This window comes from Pinus tabuliformis, chromosome 8, assembly GCF_031772625.1.
Source record: "Pinus tabuliformis cultivar Carrire ecotype Pingquan chromosome 8, CPIR1, whole genome shotgun sequence".
NCBI lineage: Eukaryota > Viridiplantae > Streptophyta > Pinopsida > Pinales > Pinaceae > Pinus > Pinus tabuliformis.
The window spans coordinates 1,856,178,965-1,856,203,452 of record NC_142294.1 but is presented as its reverse complement, the minus strand read 5'-3'; the positions used below and the strand labels follow the sequence as shown (position 1 = coordinate 1,856,203,452).

General features: G+C 36.1%; 1 protein-coding gene, 1 non-coding gene and 1 pseudogene across 2 annotated transcripts; 1 reads left to right on the top strand and 2 right to left on the bottom strand.

Annotated features, from left to right (window-relative positions):
• Positions 1-224: 224 nt before the first annotated feature.
• LOC149243703 (uncharacterized) lies at positions 225-22,273 on the bottom strand (annotated as a pseudogene).
• Positions 4,333-4,404, top strand: TRNAP-AGG (transfer RNA proline (anticodon AGG)). The gene has a single exon. It is a non-coding gene; the product is annotated as a tRNA-Pro (tRNA).
• Positions 22,274-22,857: 584 nt separating the features above from the next.
• On the bottom strand, positions 22,858-23,319 carry LOC149243702 (secreted RxLR effector protein 78-like). The gene has a single exon (XM_089371282.1). It carries the CDS (start codon positions 23,317-23,319, stop codon positions 22,858-22,860), a length of 462 nt encoding a protein of 153 aa, XP_089227408.1.
• Between the last annotated feature and the right edge of the window lie 1,169 nt (positions 23,320-24,488).

Below are 24,488 nucleotides of genomic sequence, written 5' to 3'. Positions count from 1 at the left end.
ATATGAATTTATGCATCATTGTATCAGCCTTCAACCCAAATATGAGCAATGAGCACATAATTTGGCCAATTTCCCTTTTTGGACAATCTCCTTGCTCATTTTTTGATTAAATATCAATCAATATTGGATTAGCTTCACATTCATAACAGGCCATTAACAAGGAAATCTTGTGAATAAGGATTCATTTTATCTAATAATCATTTGAGGTTGATCACAAATCACAGTCATACCAAAGCTTGCTCCAAAGAAGAAATTGGACTTGGTAACCTTAGACACTGAACCACTCCTGGAAAGGCATGTGAAATGCAACTTGCTACAGTCCTTTCAATCTCAGTTGAGAAGTCACCTCCAGAAACAATCTTGTGAGGATACCCTCTTTCATTGACGGTTGAAAAATCATCAACATCACTATCATCTCTACCATAGAGGTGAGCCACCAATGAACGTGTAATCCATGGGTCTAAAACCATCCATGTAGTTGCAAATGGAGAAAGTTGCAGATATCAACATCACAAATTGAGAAAGCTGCAGATAATCAACATCACAAATTAATACACATTCAACACCCCATCATAATATTGCTTGTTAGCTGGTACAATCTAGCACTCACCTCCAAGCTGAAGCCATCAAGGGGATCATCATACCAACACTCATGCGCATCATAAGCTTCTTCATTTGCAATAGAAGGTAAAACTTGTCCATATAGGTTGTGTTGAACCTAATCTTTCTACATCATTTTGGGTCTTTTGGGGATCTTGATCACCTATACCAGGAAATACACCCCTGAAAGTTTTTATTAGGTGATGCAATCACGTTAGTTAATATCAACTAGGCCTGGGTGTAAATTTCTACCTTGAAAGCTGCTAAGACAATCTCATTGTAAGTTGACCATTTGTTTACCCTATTAGACTAAAAAATAATTACCACATCATTATAGTTAAAAGAAAATCTCGTTGTACTTCATTGGCATCAACCTTTCCTAAAGCAACTACATTTTTTGCTTCTGTTAGCGCCTTTGCAAAAGCCTTTGCTGCTTCAAGCCAAGAAGCCTTAACATTTTCCTCATTGAATTCTACTCTAAAAGATTCCAAACTCTTAGCATCATTACCAAATGTTTCACTCTGGCTCATGCTCTCCACGAAAGGGAAGGCAACAATTGATGACTTGTTTGCATTATCCAAATTCCTCTTCTCGGGATCTTCTCTATGGTCAGTTTCATCCAATTTCTTTTCATTGGTCCATGTAACACTTCGATTTAATTGTTTTACTCCTTGTGTCTTCAGGGAAGATCTCAATTTCATCACTTCTGACTAGTTCTCATTCTATAAATCTAGTTTCCTTCTGATTTTTTATCCTTTTGGTTAAGAGTCTCTTCTCTAATAACAATGGAACTTGTAGCACCATTCGAAGCAACATCAACATGTGGTTCTCCAATAATTATAGTGCTGTGAAAATCAGACTCATTTCTAGGAGCTCCTCTTTTGAGAGAATTCTTACTTTTCTTAGGCCCTATAATCAAAGACAAGTTTTGAGTAAATAAATGAATAATATGCAATCCTACAAGAACCAGACTGCCCAAACTGCATTAATTAAAAACTCTAGAAAATAATGTCGACTAGGCACCAAGCATAAGATGTTCACAAAGTTACTTTCTGCCTAAGCCAAGTGTCAAACTCATACAAGTACTACTCCCATTACTACATTTTAACTTTGGCTAGAGGAAGATATATAAAATAAGTATCATTCACAAAAACGATAATCTTTGTTCAATAAAAACAAGCAGATAATTGTTTCTGGTTGCTTTAGTTTAGTAAGAAAAAAAACGAAATAATCAAAATGTGAACATGTTCTCCCCTTGATGCTTCATCCAAAAAATATGTTTAAAGATATACCTATTGTTCTTCAGTGAGCTGGAGTCATATCAACAATTTAAAAAAATGTCCAGTATCTGAAGGCCTTGTTCTATCACATGTTTCTAAGCCAACAATTAAGTAACTTCAAAGAGCTCAGAGATCAACAATATAAAACAAGTAGGAAAACAAAAAACCATGAGAAATCTGAAAATATGTTACCAGAAATGAGAAACAAAAAATGAAATGTGAAATGGATTCAGCATGGGAAATGAGATTTTGAGGTTTCACGATGAGAAACTTTGCACAGTTATTTTCAAAACATCACAAGAATAACTGAAAGTTTTAATTATCAACATTCATCATACATAAACATTGTCGTAAACAATTTTAATTTCTAAAATTGAGAACATATATCACATTCAAATTTCATAATACATATTCAGAACAAAAATTAGCCATCCTCAATAGCATGATTCATATTATAACAGAGTGTGCAACAAGAAAATATCTAAAAATTCACTATACAATCTGTAAGCTACCATAGATGCATCTTGACCGAGATTTTGGGGGAATAAAAAATTCCAGATGTGAACCTCTCAGGAGTCGGTTCTTATCAGATCTGGGGTTAACATGGATCTATGATGCATATTGATGATAGTTATCTTCTATACCAAGTCTTGATGTCTTTGTTTTTATTTGTCCACAATATAATCCTCTTGGCCTACTCACCGAGGAGCTACAAAGACATATTGATGCCATATCCAACATCTAGAACTTTTGATAATTCACAATTAATCTTAGTTCTACACCTTTGACAGTTCATAATTAACCTTCTTATAACAAAGTTTATAATCTTCAATGTGTCTCAACAAGCTCTCACCAACTACCACTTCTACTTCCAAGGGGATGAGATTGTGATTATCAAGACCTACAAATACATGGGGGTCAGTAATTGGGGCCTTGATTCACTTTGAGGCATGCTTTCTAGCCTAGTCTTTACAAGACATATGGTTCAAGAGAGTGATTTCAACTCCACTTCCTAGAGATATCTTGTTTGAGATACACCTCTTGGAAAAATCATCAAACACATTGTCCTCTATGGCTCTACGACCTGGGGAGCTAGACTGCATTGGGTTAACTAGGCTAAAACAAAGAGAATCCACACCCCTCCATTATAATGCATCATCCATTTGCTATGAATAGTGCCCCAGCCCATCATCCAACCAGTGTTCAACAACCATCCTTTCAGCCTCACGGCCATCTTTGGACTTCTCTCCATTCTTCACATAGTCTGAACCTTGTGAGAATTAATGTCAGGTAGGGATCAATGACTTCAAATCCACCTCATCAAGATGTCAACTTGAGGACTTGAGGATACACAAAGGCAGCGTTCCCTGTCACCTCTCACTTTATGTTTTTTTTTTAAATAAATAAAAGCAAAGGGGAGTCCCCATTTGCAATTCAGATTTATCACGATGCTTGCGTACTATGTATATTCAATAAATCTCATGAAGGAATAACAAAGTTGATAGAAGGAAGGTGGCCAGATCAAGCAAGATTGATGCCTAAGGATTGGGCAAATGGAGTCAACAATGAAAACAGTAGTGTTAAACTGGATAATGGCAACTTTCATCAAGGCAATTGCAGAATAAAAGTTACTAAAAATGGCACATAATACTGTAAGCGAAAGTTGAATGAAGGAAATGAAGTTAGAGAATGAATCACCAAGTACAACCTTTTCTTTTGTCCAAAGATAGCAAATAGGGAGTGTGCCCTCTTATTAATCTGCATGTTGCTTAAAGGAGACTAAAATGGGGTTGAAAATAGCACACGTGCAAGCATCAGAAAGGCACCCTAATCTGCCAAGAATAATTGACAGAGGATGCTAAATATAATCCCAGATGGAGCACTCTCATCCTGGCTGTTACAGTTGTGTTGAACTTATGTTAAAATCAGATCATAGCAGCACCCCAACTCCAATTTTTGTGGCTTTTGGACACTCCTGTTAAAATGCAACATTTAACATGTGAAAACAACCACATGTAACCCCTCAGTGTGCCTCCCCCTGTTAAATGGCACAATCAACTTCCCAGAAAACAGCATCGTGATTCGTTCTACTTGTCATAGACTAAGTGCATTGCATCTCTAGGAGACAGCCACATGCCAACTCACTAAGGCACCCTCTGTTCCAATATCAGGAACAAGATACTGCTCATTAACTAACAGTGCTTTCTCTAATCTGGACAAATCTACAAAGGAGAAATTCCTTCTTTGGACAAGCGAAAAATCACTCCTGTACTTAGTTTTCTTCTGAAAGCTCTCCTGTAAAATACAGCTCAAGGATTCTACATTTAAAACCTTGGTGTGCTTGCAATGTGTTATGGTTGGTCAGCGTGCTTGGACTGTTTTATGGTCAGACATCTTGGATATCTGTAGAAAGTTACATAGGAGGGCATACTGAAAGCTACAGTGTATCCAAGGGCATTTGGTCTAGTGGTATGATTCTCGCTTAGGGTGCGAGAGGTCCCGAGTTCAATTCTCGGAATGCCCCTTTGCTTTAGTCCTTAGCTGTTTTAGTTATTCATGAATGCCATTTCTTTCCGTTATTCAATTTTTTTGGGATGTTCTTTATTCAGTTTTTTGAAATCTTCTTTAGAGAAAGCTGGTTCCTTGTCGCCGAAAGAGCGACGAGGCCTGGAGTTCAATTCACCGAATGCTCTTTGTTTCAGTTATTCAATTTCTCGGAATGCCCTATTCTTTCAGTTATTCAATTTCCTGGAATGTTCCTTCTGCTTCGTTAGCCCGGAATGCCCCTTTTAGTTTGGTTAGTCGATAAGATTTGGAAATTAATTTAATTTGTTTCAGTTATTCAATTTGTTGGAGAACTAATTTTCGGGGTTTAATTAAATTTGTTTTAGTTATTCAATTTGTTGGATAACTAATCGTCAGGGTTTAATGATAAAGTTAGTTTGGTTAGTTGATAAGATTTGGAAATTAATTTAATTTGTTTCAGTTATTCAATTTGTTGGAGAACTAATTTTCGGGGTTTAATTAAATTTGTTTTAGTTATTCAATTTGTTGGATAACTAATCGTCAGGGTTTAATGATAAAGTTAGTTTAAATTTAATGATAAAGTTAGTTTAAATTTAATGATAAAATTAATTTTGGTAATTATTGAAGTTCAAAAAATCTTAGAAATTAATTCAACTGTTTCGGATATATATTTATATATACATCATATGTTATTGTTTAAAATTAATTAACATTATTTAATATATACATCATGTATAATTTTTTAAATTAATTTTTAATTTTTTTAAGATTGATTAATATACATTTGATTTAATTTTTAATTTTAAGGAAAATATAGATATAAATCTACTGCATGATCACTATAGCTTTCAATCTTAATAAGAAAATTTGATTAATATACATTTGATTTAGCTTCCAATTTTATATATTTTACAATAGTATCAGAGCGAGTTGTTAATACACTCGTTCCTCCGCTCTGCCTTTTAATTGAATTGAGCTAACTGGTGAATATGATTTCTTGTTTATCCGCTCTGCCTGTTGATTGAATTGAGCTAACTTGTGAGTATGATTTCGTGTTGATAAGAAATCTCCCTGCGGGGAGGTGGTTGATACTCAAATGGTCTGCACCAACATTCTGTGAAGGAAATATTGTGTTTTTCTTAATGTGGCAGAGTGATTTAAAAGGGTTGCCCAGTTATTACTCCGGGTGGACCGTGTCTCAAGTGACCAGGAGAACGCCACGCCGCTTTCTTGAGCGCGTTTTACACATTTGCTTCGTTCTCGTTTAGGGGCTAGAGGTCCCGAGTTCAATTCACGGAATGCCCTTTTGTTTCACTTATCCAGTTTCTCTGACTACTTTTTGTTTGAGTTATTCAATTTCTTTACAGAGGCCTGGTTTCAGTTATCCAATTTCTCGGACTTCCCCTTTGTTTCAATTATTCAGTTTCTTTCCAGAAGCCTGGTTTCAGTTCTTCAATTTCTCGAATGCCCCTCTGTTTCAGTTATTCAATTTCTTCATTCTTGCATGTAGAATTAGAGGTCCCGCTTAATTCTCGTTTAGAGGGACGAGAGCTCCCGAGTTCAATTCACGGAATGCCCTTTTGTTTCAGTTATCCAATTTCTCGGACTTCTTCTTTGTTTCAGTTATCCATTTTCTTTAGAGAAGCCTCGTTTCAGTTATTCAATTTCTTGGAATGCCCCTGTTTCAGTTATTCAAAAACAAAAATTTAAATAGAAGCCTGGATTCATTCTCGCCGAGAGACAGGTCTCGAGCTCAATTCTCCGAATGGCCTTTTGTTTCAGTTATTCAATGTGTCGGAATATCCGTTGGTTTCAGTTATTCAATGTGTCGGAATATCCTTTGGTTTCAGTTATTCAATTTCCCGGAATGCCCCTTTGTTTCAGTTCTTCAATTGCTTTGTTCTCGTTTAGCAGGCAAGAGGTCCCGAGTTCAATTCATTGAATGTCCTTTTGTTTCAGTTATGCAATTTCTCGGACTGCCCCTTTCTTTCAGTTATGCAATTTCTTACAGAAGCCTCGTTTCAGCGATTCAATTTCTCGAATGACCCTCTGTTTTAGTTATTCAATTTCTTCATTCTTGCTGGGCGGATAAGGAGCCCCGCTTCATTCTCGTTGTGGGGAACGAGAGGTCTCAAGTTTCAATTCACACAGTGCCCTTTTGTTTCTGTAATTCAATTTCTCGGAAGACTCGGAATGTCCCTTTGTTTCCGTTTTTCTTTAGAGAAGCTGGGTTTCAGTTATTCAATTTCTCGGAATGCACCCTTGTTTCAGTTATTCAAGTTCTTTAGAGAAACCTGGTTTGTGAAAAAACCTGGTTTGTGTGAAAAAGATCTGCAAGTCCCTTGAAAGTGTTTTTGTTCTTTGAATTGATATATGAAATAACGGTTTTGCTTTTTTTTTTTTTTTCCCATTTTTTCAGAGTTCTCTTTCAAAGGAGAGCATAAGTGTGAAACACATATCTGCAGAAGCCTGGTTTGTATGAAACAAGATCTGTACCTTCTTAAAAGATTTTTCTGAAATTTTGAATAGAATTTTAAATAAATTTTGACCTATAATTTTACTATATTGAGAAGCAATATAGAAAGCCCTGCTTGTGTGAAAGAAGATCGATAACATGATCTTAACTTTCTTCCCATCCAAAAAAAATTTGAGTGTTAAAATGAGAAAAAATGAGTCTGGGTAGTCACGCTAAATATGCTTAAGTTTGTTTGTTCTTTCTATTATCCAGATAGCTAAACATGTTTAAGTGTGTTTGTTCTTTCTGTTATCTAAATAATTATAAATATAACTGACAACATTCCTAAAAGTTTTAAACCTTTGCATACAAAAACTACAATTACGGATGCATTGTCACTCTATTCATCCTCTCTTGAATCAACAGGTGTAGGGTCTTTCACAGTGTAAGGGATACATGGGGTGGGTCCTTCACAGTGTGAGGGATACATGGGGATACATGGGGTGGGTCCTTCACAGTGTGAGGGATACATGGGGTGTTTTGCGCGATGCGGCTAAGGCGACCATTTTGCTATTGCAATTGAAATTGGATCTTCTGAATCTCCTTGTTATAATTTGGGTGCCCATGGGATGGCATATGCATACTTGTCGGGAACTACTATAAAGCTTTCGCTAGAAGGGTCTTTATCATCCAGTGTAGGTGGACTTTCAAAGTGTGAGGGATACATGGGGTGTGTTGCTCGATGCAGTTGAGGCGACCATTTTGTTATTGCAATTGAAAGTGGATCTTCTGAAACTCCTTGTTATAATTTGGGTGCCCATGGGATGACATATGCATACTTGTTGGGAACTGCTACAGAGCTTTCTAGTGTAAGTGGACCGTTTGCTTGTATTGGGTGGATCTTCCACGAGTATATCCGGGATCAAGAACCATTGTTTGCCACTTGTCCAAATCAATTTCCAGACTTTACTCTTTCTGTGTAATCTCCTCTTCCCATTCTGCAATGAGTTGTCTAACCGGAGTCGAATTACCCAAATGGTAAGCCTGGATTGCTTGATTAATAATCCTAGATGTCTATTTATTCCCATGTACCATCCCCTTGATGAGCTGGGTTGACTAGCTTGAGAAGGGGACGCTTTCCTCTGTTTCCTGCGGCCTCAAGTTCCTTGACCATTCCTTCCTTTACTAGAGGTGGCACGAGCCATTTTGTTGAACCCGCAAGTCAGATAATTGATGACCTGTATGTCTAGAAGCCGACCCGAATAGAGTCAAGACTCGGAGGCAAGACACTGTTGAATAGAGTCTAGACTCGGAGGCAAGACACTGTTGAGGGTCGCTCCAGGGCTTGACACCTGCGAAGCATAAGAGATCGAGAAAATTAGGATCCAAATCAAGAGTTTGTTGTCGACAAGCAACCAACATAGAATTAAAGTACCAAGCCATCCATTGCTCCAACTATGCCTGCAAGGGCGGAGCCTATAATTATAAATGGAATTGTTAACTGGCCAAAACCAAGAAGGATCCAGGTCAAGCCCACTTATATTCAGTTCAAACAAGAAACATGTGTGTCGAAGATAAGGAGAGCAACAAAACCTTGAGCTTCGCATAGGCCAAATCCCACGCAAAACCATGCGTCGTAACCAAATTCCATAGACCATTAACACAAGAACACAATTGACACAAGACACTTCACACAATTCTGACCAGACCATGACACTGTGCCCACTAAGGTTGGGCCTGTAATTACAAACAAAGTTGTCCATAGACCAAAACCTTAAATGTTCAGGGTTGAGTCCACCTATACTCATTTCAAGAAAAACTCCAGAACGTCAGAGACAGAGAGTGCAGCGAAACCCTGAGCGAGACCCTGTACAAACCCATGCGCGATAGCCAAATTCCATAAACCATTAACATAGGGACACAGTAGACTAGAGAATCTACACATAGAACTAACCCAACCATGCCACATTCGGGAGAAATCCCGTTCTGTTCCATACTCACTCGACTAACACATTTCCATTCACCTCAGTGACTTGCAAACAGAGTGATCCATAGATGCAGGGTTAATGGAAGTAGGATTGGAGACATACCCAGGACATAAACCTTGAACAAGAGGAGACTAATCCAATGCCTTCCCCAGGACGATGAGTAGTCCGGATCAGATCCACAATGAACGGAGCACGCAAACCAATGTACTAAACTTGACAGAGGTTAAACTAACCTTCAACACCTTATTAATGTCTCTACCACCTTTCGAGTCGGAATTAAACCCTCGCATGCGCACTACCACTTCCCCAAAGCTTCGTGCATGTGGAGGGTGGCACAAGGGTTTAGATGATGGGTTTGAACGTACCCATAGGATTGAGCTTACACATCAATCAAGATCTTAACTTTTTTTAAATTAAACTATAAAATAAGATTTTTATTTAAATACACATCTTGTAAGTGAAAATTTCAAAACAAAATTACAATTCTTATATCTATATAATTTTGATTCAAATTTTAAATTTCAATAAATAATTTCATTAATTATATATATATATATATAATCTTGGTTCGGCTTCTTTAAATAATAATAAAAATTGAAAAACATTGAAAGAGAATGTTTTAATACTAAATCTCATTTTATGAAGGATGTTTTCTAACTTTAAATATTCATGAATTTATAAAAAAATTAATTATATATATATATATTTATTTATTTTCTAATATATATATATATATATATTTATTTATTTATTTTCTAAAAAAATATTAAAATGTTGTAAAATAAAATGTTTATCAATAACTTGTGTGAAATAAAAATGTATACTTTTCTTAAATAATAATATATACTTTTCCTAAATGTTTGTTGCACAATTTTGATTTAAATTTTTTGTTTATATAATCTTATTATATAGTTTGTTTTTATTTATTTTTTTAATGTAGAATTATGGAAGAACTTTTATTATTAATGTAAATTTATTAATATTTTAGATTTATCAAGTACGAAGAGGGATCAATTTTTTTAGGTGCAATTTTTTTTTTTCATTTTTGCACTCAAAAAAGATGTTTGCACCTCCAGAGATTTGATCCCTCTTGCTTGATAGATCCGGAGTTTAGATGGATCTATGATTTGCACCTCAAGAAATTTGATCCCTCTCCCTCTCGCTTGATAGATCTGGAGTTTAGATGGATCTATGCTTTGCACCTCAAGAAATCTGATCCCTCTCGACACTTGATAAATCCGAAGTTTACGCCGGTTTATAAAAATAAAATAGTTCTAATTAGTGAAGCTCACACTAATATAATTGCGATAATAAATCTTAATATTTAAAACTTTAGTATAAGTAAAATATATAAAAACAAATGTATATATAATAACATGAATTTCAATTTATCATATTTCAAAATGAATTCAAGCTATAAATACTATGGCTCAATACCATAGGTGATTTTTATTTTTATTATTATTTTATTTGGAGTCATTTACAGAGAAAAATTTGCAAAAAAATTTCAAAAAATCTTGTAGAGGCGTTGGTGTTTGAATCATGTTTTTGATGGTGGAAATAGATTATGTTTGAAGCACCTAAAATTTTGAAGTTTAACAACTATAACTTGGATTTACAAAAATACATGCCATAATTTCTCAAAATATAGTCAGAATTTCCATGACTTTTAAGGCAAAAAAACACATTTTAACATAGTCCAAATATTTACATTACATTATGGCACACATTATTTTATTTGACCCTCTCAGAATGTTTTATTAATAATTTTAATTATTATTTTTTCTATTTTTTTTGTAATTTAATAGGTCAAAATATTTAATAAAACAAAATATTATAACATTTCTTCCATAATATAATAAAAAACACCTCTCAACACGATAATATTTTATTAACCCATAGATATTTTATTAACGTCTCTTCCGTAGACTAAAGAGTACCTTTAATGTTCTTTTTGAAAGCACTGGAAATTGAAAATTAAGTATCGGGTGGTGATGAAAATTCCTTTCTATTAAATTTTATTAATAATATTTTTAACTTTTAAATATGTATGAATTTATAGTTATTTTTAATTTTTTTAAATAAAATTTATTAATTATTATTATAAATTTTTTATTTGAATTTTATGAAATAAAATTATGATTAATTATTTCATTATATTGTTTGTTTTTAATATATATATATATATATATTATTTTTTAATTGTAAATATTAATTTAATAAATCTAGTTTTCTTATTGTTTATTTATTAAACTTATATTTAAGTATGTGAAAAAAGATAAACTAAAGTCATTAAAAGATAATATCTAAAATATTTATTATTAGAAATATCTTTTATTTATATTTTTCATAAATTTATTAAGAATCACTCTTCATTTATTTGCTTTTTTAAAAGTTCATAAATTTATAAAGAATCATTTTTTTTTTTAAATAGGCGTAGTTTAATTTATAATGGACTTTTTAGAGAATCTATTTTGGTTAATGTTAAGCAAAATCTAATAGATATTTTTTAAATTTCAAATTTAAGTTGTTTAATATATAGAATTTGAGTGTCCCATGGGTTTTTTAGGGGGATGGATTTAGTTATGCATTCAAAAATATATTTTAAACAACAAATAATCACAATATTGCTCGAAATTGTATTGTTGGATTCCAGTGAAAAAGACTACTATTTCATTAGGTTAGACTACTCCTGCGTTTAAAAAATGGTATTCAAGTTAAATTTGTTTTTTTTTTTGAAGTTCAAAATCTTACTTTCAAGTTGCCTTAAAATTATTTGCACTAAGGTGAACAAGTAAAAGGAACGATATGTCACACTACAAATGGGTGAGTTTCATGTTGGTTTTCCCATACCAACAATCAAACTTAGTGAAAGCCTTATGATATGAAAGATGTTAAAGCAATTTCAAAATGGGGTTTGAAAATGTCAAAATCTATAGAAGCTATAATAACATTGTAATTGTTGTAATGTTATTGTTAGTGATTCACAATAGATAGTTATAATTTGTTATGTTACTTTGGTAAAAGTATTAGAACGATTATAAATTTGTACGGTTATGTTGATGCTTGGAAATGATCAAGCCAACATTTGGGAAATCACCTAGTCAAGGTCTCAATTAAATCCTTATCTATTGGTTGCCACCTAGAGACTTTTCTCCAATAACTGAAGACTTCCTAAAAGAATGTTCTGATGAGTGAGACTCTAAGGGAGATCATGAAAGAATTGCTATAATCTAAAGACCAAAATTCTATATATTTGAAAGTAAATGTGACTAAACTATTATCGTTATAGTATATTATATTCTAATATTATATTATTGCCATGCATGAATGTAGAAAGATTAGCAAGAAGTCTAAGAGTTAGACCTTTATATTAGTGGCACAAATGAACTTAAATTCAATTAAATAGTTAGTTGAATTAAATGCATACACAACATTCATACATGTATCCTTTACTTAATCATTTATATAATTTGATGAAATAACTAGTTAACAACAACTAATCAATTTACACACAAAATATCGATAAAATCAAGTATTATCTCAATGTCACTTAAAAATGACAAATGAAATTACAATGCTAGTACCATATTCATTGATACACAACAAATGGTAACCCTGAAGTGGTTCAGAAATTGTATTACTTCAACATAAACCTTACAATAGTGCAAATAGTTTATTTCTTCACAAAATTAGAACCCCTTGCACAATGTGTGATACTTCCTTCAATAGACCTCTCGGTCTCAAGACTTTGTTATGATTGTTATAATAAAAAATAAAAAATAAAAATGTACAAGATATGTTGTTGTGATGTGAAGGAGGGTAGATGCACAATGCAACAACTTTAGACAAAACAAACGTTGAAAGGAGATTGACCAGGTACCATCTATCAACTGTAGTGAATCTCTCGTCAGCTGACGGTAATATTGTGATCTCATCCATGGGCCCTTGTTCGAGCCCATCCAGCTAACATTGCAAAAGTAGTTGGGGCCGCATAGTTGAGACCACATACTTGTCTGTCAACTCCAGAAATTTTTCCGGTTAACAAACGACAATATTGTCCTCCCATCCCTGGGTCCTCACCTCGATCTCCTTTTAGCATTTATTTCATCTAGAGTTTTTGCGTTGGGCATCAACCCGGCCTCACATCACAACAAATTATCATTTACTTTCCTTTTCTTTTCTTTTTTTCTTTTCTCTCTCTCTTTTTTTTTTTTTCATTTCAGTACTGAAAAGCCCCGGCATAGTCGTACATAGAATATGTTTTTCAAGATTTTTTCAACATATTAATCATCATGTCCGGTGAATGGAACCTAGGTGGGGAGGTTATCATTTATTTTATTTTATGTTATAACATATCAAAACGAATTCTTGAGACCAAGAGGCTTATTTTAAGCAAGTCTCAAACGTTGTGAAGGGTTCTGATTTTTTGAAGAAATAATCTATTTGCACTATTGTAAGGTTTATTTTGGAGGAACACAAATTCTAAACCACTTCGGATTTCCAATTTGTTGTGTATCAAATGAATATGGTATTATTGTTGTAGTTTTTTTTGTCAATTTTAAGAAATATTGAAATATTAATTTGTTTGATTTTATTAATATTTTATGAGAAAATTGATTAGTTACTATTAACTAGTTGTTTCATTGAATTATTGAAACAATTAAGTAAAGGATATGTGTATGAATATTGTATGCATTTAATTCAACTAACTATTTAATTGAATTTAAGTTCATTTGCAGTAGAGTTTGTTTGTGCCACTAGTATAAAGATCTAACGCTCAAACCTCTTGCTAATCTTTCTACATTCATGCATGACAATAATATAATCCTAGGTTATAATATAGTATGGCGATAATAGTTTAGTTACTTTTAAATATCAGATAGATATAATTTTAGTCCTTAGCTTATGGTAATTCCTTCATGATCTCCCTTAGAGCCTCACTCATTAGAACATTATTTTAGGAAGTCTCCAATTATTGGAACAAAGTCTTTAGGTAGAAATTGGGTCCACAGTCTAGTCAGAATCACCATCCCAAACCAAGAAGGGTCGGATTGGGACCTTAACCATGTGATTTCCAAAATATTGGCTTGGTCATTTACAAGCAACAACATTTTTGGTGCTACAAGGAGGGCCAATTGATGCCAGATGGAATATAAGCCTTCATGGAAAATCAAGTCCTCCCCGAAGATCACAGACACCTCCAAACCTTGACACACCCATAATTCCACAAATCTCTGATATAGAATCTCTAGAATCCCCTATTGCCCAATGTTCTGAAATTTTTTATCAATTGGTTCATCAAGAAGTGTATATTTCTCAAGTTTCGCAAGATCCTTCTACATTTTCTGGCCAAAGAATACATCAATCCTTCATAGAATTACTTAGAAAGAAATTTTATATCGTCTCCCTTTACAACAACTACCTTCAAGGTATGTTTCTTTTGAACAAGTAGATTCTACAGTTGAATTACAACATTCAAGATTTTTAATTAGAGCTCAAAGTAAGAAATTTGATCAACATCCAGTTGAGCATCCCATTATTCCTAAACATAAGAGTTATGAGACCCAAAGACATCAAACCCCCCTAAACCAAAGGAGCCTAGCCTAGAAAAATAAGTACAAGTTTCTCAACCTCCTCAATCTTCGAGTACTCCACCTAATCAGCCTGTAGTAGTCCCTTCTTCATTAATTGTTACAGTTACCAGTTCTACTATGGCCTTGAGACCAAGGAAAACTATAGGAGTAGTTAACATCCTAGATGACCAACAATACTCACCTAATTTACACCCTAAGATATTTTTGCCAAAGTTTTATCCTAAAAGTAAAGAATCTCTAAATGATCATATTAAAAAATTCATGTTAGTTATTAACCTAGGGAATGTTGAACATGAAGATGTTGTTTGCATAATTTTTCCTTACCAGCTAACATTATCCAAGATTGGAATGCTTTTGAAGAGATGTTTATTAAGAAGTTTGTAGATGATAATTTGCCAACAACTTTGTTAATGGACCTCTCCAGATTTAAAATGAGTTCTAAAGAAAAAGTCAAAGGTTTCTAAAAGTTCTTAATAAAATTATTGATGCATTTAAACCCACAAGTGATGTTCGATTCGAGTTTTATACTTCTTTTCTTCCTACACCTATTAATATTTTTGTAAAACGTGCATTCAAAGTTACTTTAGCAAATTCAATGTGGTAAACTTTAAGTGTGGAAAAAGAAATGCTAAGTATTGCTAACAAGGCTATTTTGGAAGAAAAGAAACTAACCCCACCCAACAAGAAAATTACCTTCAAAGAAGTAAAGAAGGATAAAGATGCATTCGACATGGAATGTTTAAATAAGATCATCAAAAGACTCGCCAATGAAATGGTTGACTTGAAGAAGCAAGTGAGAGAATAATCTTGCTCTAAAAGAAATTTTAGGCCATTTTTTAAAAGAAATCCCCAAGCCCCTTCAAGTGGTCCAAATTTCAACAACAAATTTTAAAAAAGAAAACAAAAGAAGAAGAACTTATTGAAGAAGACAAAGATTCACAAACTTCATATGCTAATGTTACCTGGGATGTTGAAGATCGTATAAATGAGGATGAGGAAGAATTTTTGAAAATCCAAACTAGAAGCAAAGCTCACCTACTGCTACTACAAATCCAACTCTTCCTCCTACTCATTCTCCAAAGAAAAATTCTTCTCAAGACAGGTCAATTCGTAAAGAGTTGTTTATTTCTGATCAACTTGAATATGATGTAGTAGAAGATATGAAGAAAACTAGAGCCAGTATATCACTTTTTTAATTAAGTGAATTGAAACAACAAAAGAATAATTTGTTAAAAGCTTTAAATGTTACTGAAAAAATCATCTTTACAATTTATGGTTGTTACAAATAACAATAAGGGAAAGGCTCTTCAACCTTCATCTTTTCATAAAAGTAAACAAGCTAATGTTATCTTGATGGGTGAAAAATTAAATTCACACACTCCTCACTTTCTGCTTACTTTTGAAATCTTCAATAGAAATATGCACATTTGCTTGGTTGAGTCAAGAGCATCTTGAAATATTATGCCATTTTTTGCTTGTCTTAAAATTAATGCTTGACCTCAAGATTCAACCACTCAAATAGTTCAACTTTCACAGAATAAAAGTGAAAGTACTAGGGGAATTAAAATTTATCCTTATTAGAATAGCAACCCATCCCAGATTTCATCAAATCATTAACATTATAATTGTTGATATACTTGATTCTTATGGTTTACTTTTAAGTCCTGGTCGCTCTAAAAAGTTAAATGGATATTTTGCTACAGATTGGTCACTGTTAAGTCCCTATAATACTAGTGATTCCCCCATTACTATTGTCATTATATCCCTTATTGTTATTTTTGTGCCCCTACTGTCCCCATATTGTTATTATTGTGCCCCATAGAAGCCCCCTATTGTGATTGTTGTGCCCTTATATTATTATTGTTATGTCGATTTTGATTATATTGTGACCCCTTAGACTCTTATATATATAAAGGAGATTTTTTCATATGTATCTTCTATGAATTATTCATTTGTGTAATTTAAAAGAGGTTTCACCCTCGAAGAGGCTGATTTTGAAGTTGTTGATATATCTTTTCTTCTATTTTGTGAGCTGGTTACATAACATTTGGTATCAGAGCTTTGGATTCTAGGGTTTTGCTACTCCAAACAGGTCATCGTGGCATTTTGGCTATAACTTTTTTATATGACGTTTCAGAAGCAACAATTAAAGCCCATTTGAGCCGAAATCTCACTGAATCTCGGGTCTGAATTTCAGATATTTTCTCGCTATTTTTTGGAGATAAGATCCAAGGAAGTTAAGGTTTTTACAGGCTCCCAAATTATATCTTAAACAAGTGACCTGGGGAAAATCATCATAACTTTCTCTCTCAGCATCAGACTGGAATTTCATAAATAGTTACAGAAAGAGGATGACCTATAGTTTTCTGTGTATCAGTTTCGAGTCCTAAGATTGAAACAATGACACGTGGCACTTCATACAAGTTCTCTCTACTGAACCAGTCTATAATCAGGTCATCGTGGGAGATTTGACATAACTCTTTCTTGGAGAAACCAATCTCGATCAGACTTGCGAGGTTGAAAAGCGGACTCCAAGGGCTACTGCAGAACGAAATTTCAAACCTTGGAGATCCAAAATTACAAAGATACAACATATTCAATATCGAGCTCCTACAAAGTGAAAAAAGGTGTGTAGTTTTTTTAAAATTTTGCATAAGTTTGGTTTGAAAAATTAGTTTGAAGGAATTCAAAGGGCATAGTGAAGCATTATTATCATTAATTAATGCCTCGAAGAAAGAAAATGGAAACACCTAGTAAGAAACCTGAAATCTCTAGCATGACTCATGAAGAAGAGGAAGAAATGCAACATGATATATCAAAATTATGAGACCAAGTGCAACAAAATTCACTCTCACAAAAAGTAACGGAAGCTAAGATGGATAGTTTAAAGAAAGGCGTGGAAGCTAAGATGGATGGTTTAAAGAAAGACGTGGAAGCTAAGATGGATGGTTTAAAGAAAGACTTAAAGGCAACATGGAAGATTTGAAGACATATTTGACAAATTTGCTACAAGAAATGCTTACTAATTGCGAAACGGTAGTAAAGGAAACTCATGAGGAGAACAAAACAAATTTTAATCGCGATTTCATAGACTCTAACGGTGGATTGAAGACCCACCATGTTCCAAAGATCGATATAAGGAAGTTTGATGGCAAGGATCCCGTAACATGGATACTACAGATGGAGTAATATTTCAATCTCCATAATATGCAGAACACACAAAAGGTACGCATTGCAACTTTATATTTGGAACCAAATTAGTTTGTATGGTATTGATGGCTTTGATCTCATAAACAAATTGTAACTTGGGAAATTTTTATGAAATAAATGATAACACATTATGAGGATACAAAAGGCAACACTTTTTTTAGCCAATTGATAAATCTCAAACAAAAGGGTTCAATGATGGGGCACATTGAGGACTTCCAAAAATTGAATATAAGGGTAAAAGATATTCCAGAGGAGCATAAGATTGATGTGTTAATAGGGACTTTAAAAGATAGCATCCAACATGAGGTTCACCTTTGGGAACCTTATTCATTGGAATAGGCATTCAGGTTGGCAAGAAAAATGGAAAGAAAAATTATGGCAACAAGGAAGCCTACCACTCACAACTATAAAGATGGAAGTGTTGTTGCCCCTAGCCTTACACAACCTACAAGGTTGACACCACAACAATTGGAAGAAAAAAGAGCAAAAGGGTTTTGCTACAGTTGTGATAGAAAATACACTAAAGGTCTTAAGTGTGTTGAGAAGAAATTATTTTACATAGATTGTGAAGAGGAGGAAGAAAAGGAACAAGAAACATCAAAAGAAGAAGATATACACCAGGAACTAACCCTAGAGAAAGAAGAAATGAATCTGACCATATCTTGTAATCTAAGTCACCTAACACGGGGATTCGGGATTCGTAGGATATGGGGATTCGAGTGTCGAATTCGGGCACGTTGACCCCCCAGAACAGGGCACATAGGATTCGTTATCTATATATATATATATATATATATATATATATATATATATATATATATATATATATATTAAAAATTAGATATTTCTTACACAAATTCTAATTAATGATACTAATTCATTGATTTCAAACATAGATCTTCATCTATAGCATGCATAGTACATACAAAATTCAAATACATGTCAGTGGTACTAGTCACATAAATCATGATTCATAAATGAAAGACAACTTACAACTACAACATAGTAAGATAAAGACACTGATAGCTGTAGTTTTCTCATTAAGTCATCAAATAAAAATGTGTTACATAGGTAGTGCTGGTGCAATGCCAATCGCAAATAGAAATAGAAAATATAAAACAACTACAGGTATACAAGCCTCAAGGCAATAGGTAGCCCATGACTAATGAGTCATCAATCCTCAGAGTCATCATCAGAATCAACATCAATGTCATCATCATGGTCACCATTGCTCTCCTCTGTATCCTACTCCTCCCTTGTATCCATAGTTGCCTTTGCATCTACTGGTGTGGAGGATGACCCCTCTAAAATATCACCATCATCAAATCTAACAAGCTCTAGCACTAGATCATTGAGATCCATGTTGGCCAATGCCAACTCAACATTGTTGTCCAGACCCATATCATCAGGAAAGACATCCCACATCTTTGGTTTTCCCCTCAACCACTCTTCCCTCTGCCTGTAAATAAGACGAAGGTTGGTGTGCACATACACCATTGTCTCTGGCCTGGACTACACAAGCCTGCTCTTCTTCGCACTATACAAATTCCCATATGTGCTCCAATTCCTCTCGCAACAAGAGGATGAAGTCACCTAAGAGAGGAGCCTCATGGATAACTACTGAAGAGGAGGGCTTGCTGCCCCATGATTTTCCCACCAAGAATAGGGCTTCTTAACCCTCCTGTCTCTAATCACATCATATCCTGAAAATCGACCAGTGCCAGTGGAAAACTATGCAAAGGCATCCTCCACCTCATCAAGCAATGCTCTATCCTGAAAAACCCGCCTTAATGCATCTTTCCTCCCCTGTGAGATTTCACCATCCATGTGAGGAGGGAATCTACAGGAAGGTCCACCATTCAGCCACTCATGGTTGTAGTATTTTGGGTTCAATGAGTGATCCAAACAATGTAAAGGTGTGTACAATTCTTATCCCATCTGCTGAGAAGAATATCCTGTATAGTACCACAGAAGGCCTCTAGTGATGTCTCATACTCGGGGCACTCACTTTGTAGAATAATGCTCCTCACAGACTCAATCATGGAATCCCATCCCTCATAAACCTCTCCTAGGATGGGTTTGCCTGTATTTACAAATCGAAGCAAAGAAATGATAGGGTCCATGATTTGAATAATTAGATCTACCCTCTCCCACCAAGCATCATCTAGCACTGTGTCCTTCACTCTTTTAGAGGCTACTTGATCCGTCTTTCTCCAAAAACACCAAAACTCATAAATAACCATGGACCCAAGAGCGGTCTTGGCCTCCCTCAACCTCTTCAACATCATGAATGAAGAGGCAAACCGTGTATCAGCAATCTTAATGATAGATTGGTGTACTCCTTGTAGATAGTGAGGGAATTTGTATGATTTTGCACAAAGTTTTTTTTTAGACTATAACGGTTAATGGTATTAAAGAGCGGCAAACCAGCTGCCGCGGGCTGAAGCATTACAACAAAGTCTGAGATTGAATTTCCTGTTGCACAGTAGAGGATCTCGCTCTTTGAAACACTTACAGAGGAAATCGAGCCTCGTACTGTCTGAAATCAAAGTTGAAATACACAGTGCTTAACCTTTGCGTCTTCCTTGCTCTGGCATGTTATAGTGGCGAACCTCCATTTAACCAGAGTCCGCCTAAAGCTTTCACAGATCCTCCTTCCATCAATAGAGAGGCTGGACAGGTCCTTCAGCTTCCCAGGCCTAGACTCAACACATCGAAATTGAAAGAAAAGGAACGAAGTAGAATCATACAAAATTTCATGAGGAGGATGCGCATTACAAAGAATCCTCAGAGATTGGAACCCTTGCTTTTAAGATCTATAATCGGCGCATTAACTTCCGAGCAGTAAGCAGAGCAGCGGCGGACAGAACGCTTTCAGGAGCATGAAAACCAACAGGCTGTTCTGAAAAATAGTGCATTCATCTTCTTGTTCTGTGCAGAGAGGCAGTCTTTGGGAATCTGAGTGATCTGTAACATGATCACCGTCAATTTCATTTGCTTCAGCCATTTAAATTATCTGAGAATCGGACTTCCCTTATCGAGATAGATGTTGGCTTATTGACCATATAGAGACCGGGATCATTGACTGCATGAGGAGGAACAGGTCTGGATTTTGAAAGCAAATTTGAGAGCAGGTCGACCAAAAGGGGATTAAGGAATGATGCAGCTAGTCTCATCAGAATTGACTAACAGGGATCTTTTGCTAAGGTTAGAGCCCAAATTGGCTTCAAGGTCAACTTGATCGTTCAGGTGTCTCAAAATATGGAAAAAGGATATTTTCTGGAACTGGACCAGAGTAAGCCTGATTTTCTTGAAAATGGAAGCTAAGTGGATCTGTGAGGAGTTTGAGTTGAGGTTCAGCGCTTGGATGATCAGCCTGGAGTCTCCAAAGGCTGACAGAGATAGAAAGTTCCTTTTGATGGCCAGATTAAGCCCTTGCCATAGAGCCAGAGCCTCAGCTCTGTTATTAGATTCGATGCCCAACCCCCATTGATACTAAAACTCAGTAGATCCATCTGGATTTAGAAGAACCCCACCTCCATCCGCAGCTCCGGGGTTGCCTTTAGAGGCCCCGTCGAAGAAGAGGCAGTGTTCCTCCAAAGCAGAACGCCATTTGATAAACATCTGTTCTTCCAGGCGGATTTCCCAATTCGCTTGGGGAATTGCAGGGGACAAGGGCTTGAAAACATAATTTGGAACCAGATCTTTGAGCCATAGCTCCTCCTCGCTGTCCAAAGCTGCTTCATTCCTTATTGCAGGTTTGGTATCCAGAGTCTCTCCCAATAAAGCTTGGATTTTAGTGATAATTTTGCCAAGAGTACATTTTTCATCCCTGAAAAGCCTATTGTTCCTCTCCAACCACAGCTTCCAGCAGGTGAATTTAGGGATCCACATCCAGGCTGTCTTGAGGAGGCATTTTTTAGAGAGGTCGAACGGAGATAATGTGGCCCAGTTGTGAAGCAGGTTAGGAATATTACCAGGAATCTCAACTTTGTCAGCCCCTGACCTCAGGACCCCCCTCCAGACATCACGGGCAAAAGGGCAAAGCAATAACAGATGGTTAGCGGACTCTTCCTCTGACACACACAGAGGACATCTGGAAGGTCCTTCCATTCCACGTTTTCTCAGGTTATCTCTAGTGAGAATGCTGTTATGAGCTAACGTCCAGCAGAAGAAGTCAATTTTGGGAAGCGAAGGGAAGGCCCAAATAAATCTCCATTGAGTAGGGTCAGGGGGAACATTAGGAATCGCTGTCATACTTTTGTAACCTTCAGAGACTGTGAAATTGCCAGAGAGGGAGCCCCACCCTCTTTTGTCCTTGGTTGTTGCTTTGATTGGAGATTTTCCTTGGAGCTTATCTAACAGTAGCGAAGCTTCAACCTGCAGCCTTTGGGGAATCTCTCCCAGATTCCAACTAGCCCATCGTCTTCCAGTATCATCCGTCCAAGTTGAGATGTCCCACAGGGTATTCAGATTGTTGGACTGTAGCCAGTTTTTAATGTTTGTCAGACCTTCAACATGGTTCAGTGGCTGTTCACCAAGGATTGGATCATCCCAAATTCTGATTTTTTTCCCATTACCTGGTATCCAGTAAAGATTGTGACTGAAATGCTCCATAGCAGAAAGACAGAGTTTGAAAATCGGAGAGCCTTTAATGGTTTTTGGGGGCTGGTCCAAACACCTCAGCCGCTGTCCATTGAAGTATTTCTTCCACAATACTTTCTTACTCCAGCTAGCCTTTCCAGCAACAATACTCCATAGAATTTTGGAGCCCAGGGAGAGATTCTGGGCACCCAGATCTCTTAATTGAAGACCTCCTTCCAGAATTGGCTTTTTAATAGTGTCCCATTTAACTAAATGAAGTCTTTTTTCATTGTTTTTCCCCCTTCCTAGAGGAATCTTCTCAGTAGACTGTCCAATTTACTGAGGAAGGTTTTGGGAGCAAGCAAAATGGAATGTCGATAAAGAGGCATACTTATGAGAACAGATTTCATCAGGATAACCTTTCCAACATTGTTCAGCCAAGTGGCTCCCCAAGCTTGAATTCTAAGTTTTAGTTTGTCAAGCAGAGGCATCCAGTGGGCAACTTTAGGAGTGGATTTGAAGATTGGAATCCCCAAATATTTAAAAAACTCCCAGGTCTGAATTCCTTTCATCTCTAGGAGCCTGGCAATATCAGCCAGTTCCTTGACCGAGCAGTTCTAGCAGTAGATAGTGCTTTTTAGATAGTTTATCTTGCTGCCCGAGACCTCCTTGTAGATGTCCAACTCCTTCTTAAAGGTTCTTGCAGAATTTATGCTTGCTCCTCCAAGCAACAGAGTATCATCGGCGAATTGGGCATGGTTAATGTCTTTAACATTGGGAACCATTCTGAGTCTTGGCAGAGATTGGATTTGTTGACAGCAGTCAAGTTGGAAGCTGAGCACAAAGGCTTGAATAGTGTAGAGGAGCGGGGACAGCGGGCAACCTTGTCTTAAGCCCCTTGAGGCATTGAAGAACTTTGTTGATCGACCATTAACCAGCGGCGCAATCCAAGGGGAGGCAATGCAGGCTTTCACCCAATTAATGAAGGTTATAGAGAAGCCCAGTTTCTTCATAACAGCATAGAGGAAATCATGTTTCACCCTGTCAAAGGCATTTGCCAGATCGAGCTTTATCACCATTCCTTTCTCTTTTCGTTGGCAACTTGAATGAACTGCTTCTTGCACCAGCACAATATTGTCCAGAATCTTTCTTCCTTTGATGAAACCTCCTTGATTTTCCGGAATGATGTCCGGCAAAACATTTTTGAGACGATTGACAATTGTTTTGGTGATCAGCTTATAACTTGTGTTACACAGAGAAATGGGCTGAAATCTACCAAATCAGAAGCTCCTTTTTCTTTCGGAATCAAGGCCAGGAAGGCCGAGTTGGTGCTACCTCCAATCTTGGAACATGGTTGCGACTTCCTGACCATTCTCAAAAGATCTTTATTAATTATAGGCCAGAAAGTCTGAAAAAATTTGGCATTGAACCCATCAGGCCCAGGAGCTTTATCCGGCTCCATGCAGTCCAAAGCCTTCTTGAGCCCATCCATGCTGATCGAAGCGGTAAGCATAGAATTAACAGAATCGTGAACACAGTGAGGGATTAGATCGAAGGGGTAGGCTTGGGAGTCTAAAGGAGGATTATCAGGAGCCGTATAAAGCTCTTCGAAGAAGGTGAAAGCAGCTCTTTTGATGCCTTCAGAATCTTTGACCACGACATCATGGGACTGAATTTCTGAAATAGATTTGAATTGTTTGCGAGCTTCGGCTTGCTTATGGAAAAAACTGGTATTCTTGTTGCCGGCCTGTAACCATAAGTTTCTAGATTTTTGTCTCCAATACTCCTCTTCATCCCTGCTGGCTCTATGGAGAGTTTTTTGCAACTCAACTTCTCTTTGAAGCAGACTTTGAGAAACAACAGAATTCTCCATTGCAGATTGATGGGCAGCAAGGTTTTCTAAGGATTCTTTTCTCTTGGTAGTGGGTGTTTTCAGAGTTTTAGCCCACTCCTTGAGTCTTCTTTTAAGGCCCCTCAATTTTTCTTCCCATACATAGAATGGGGATCCCAAGATCTACCGATTCCAAGCTTCAGAAACCACTTCATGGAAACCATCTTGCTGAATCCACATAGGACTGAATCTAAAGGGTATTGGACCAAGATTTCCATCAAGGGAGAGCTTGAGGCTAATAGGTTTATGATCAGAAGTGCAGTTTGGAAGGATTTTAGAAGAGGTTGTTAGACCACATGTAAGGAAAGAGGATTGGACAAGGAATCTGTCCAGGGGAGCAGTTATGTGGTTAGGCCC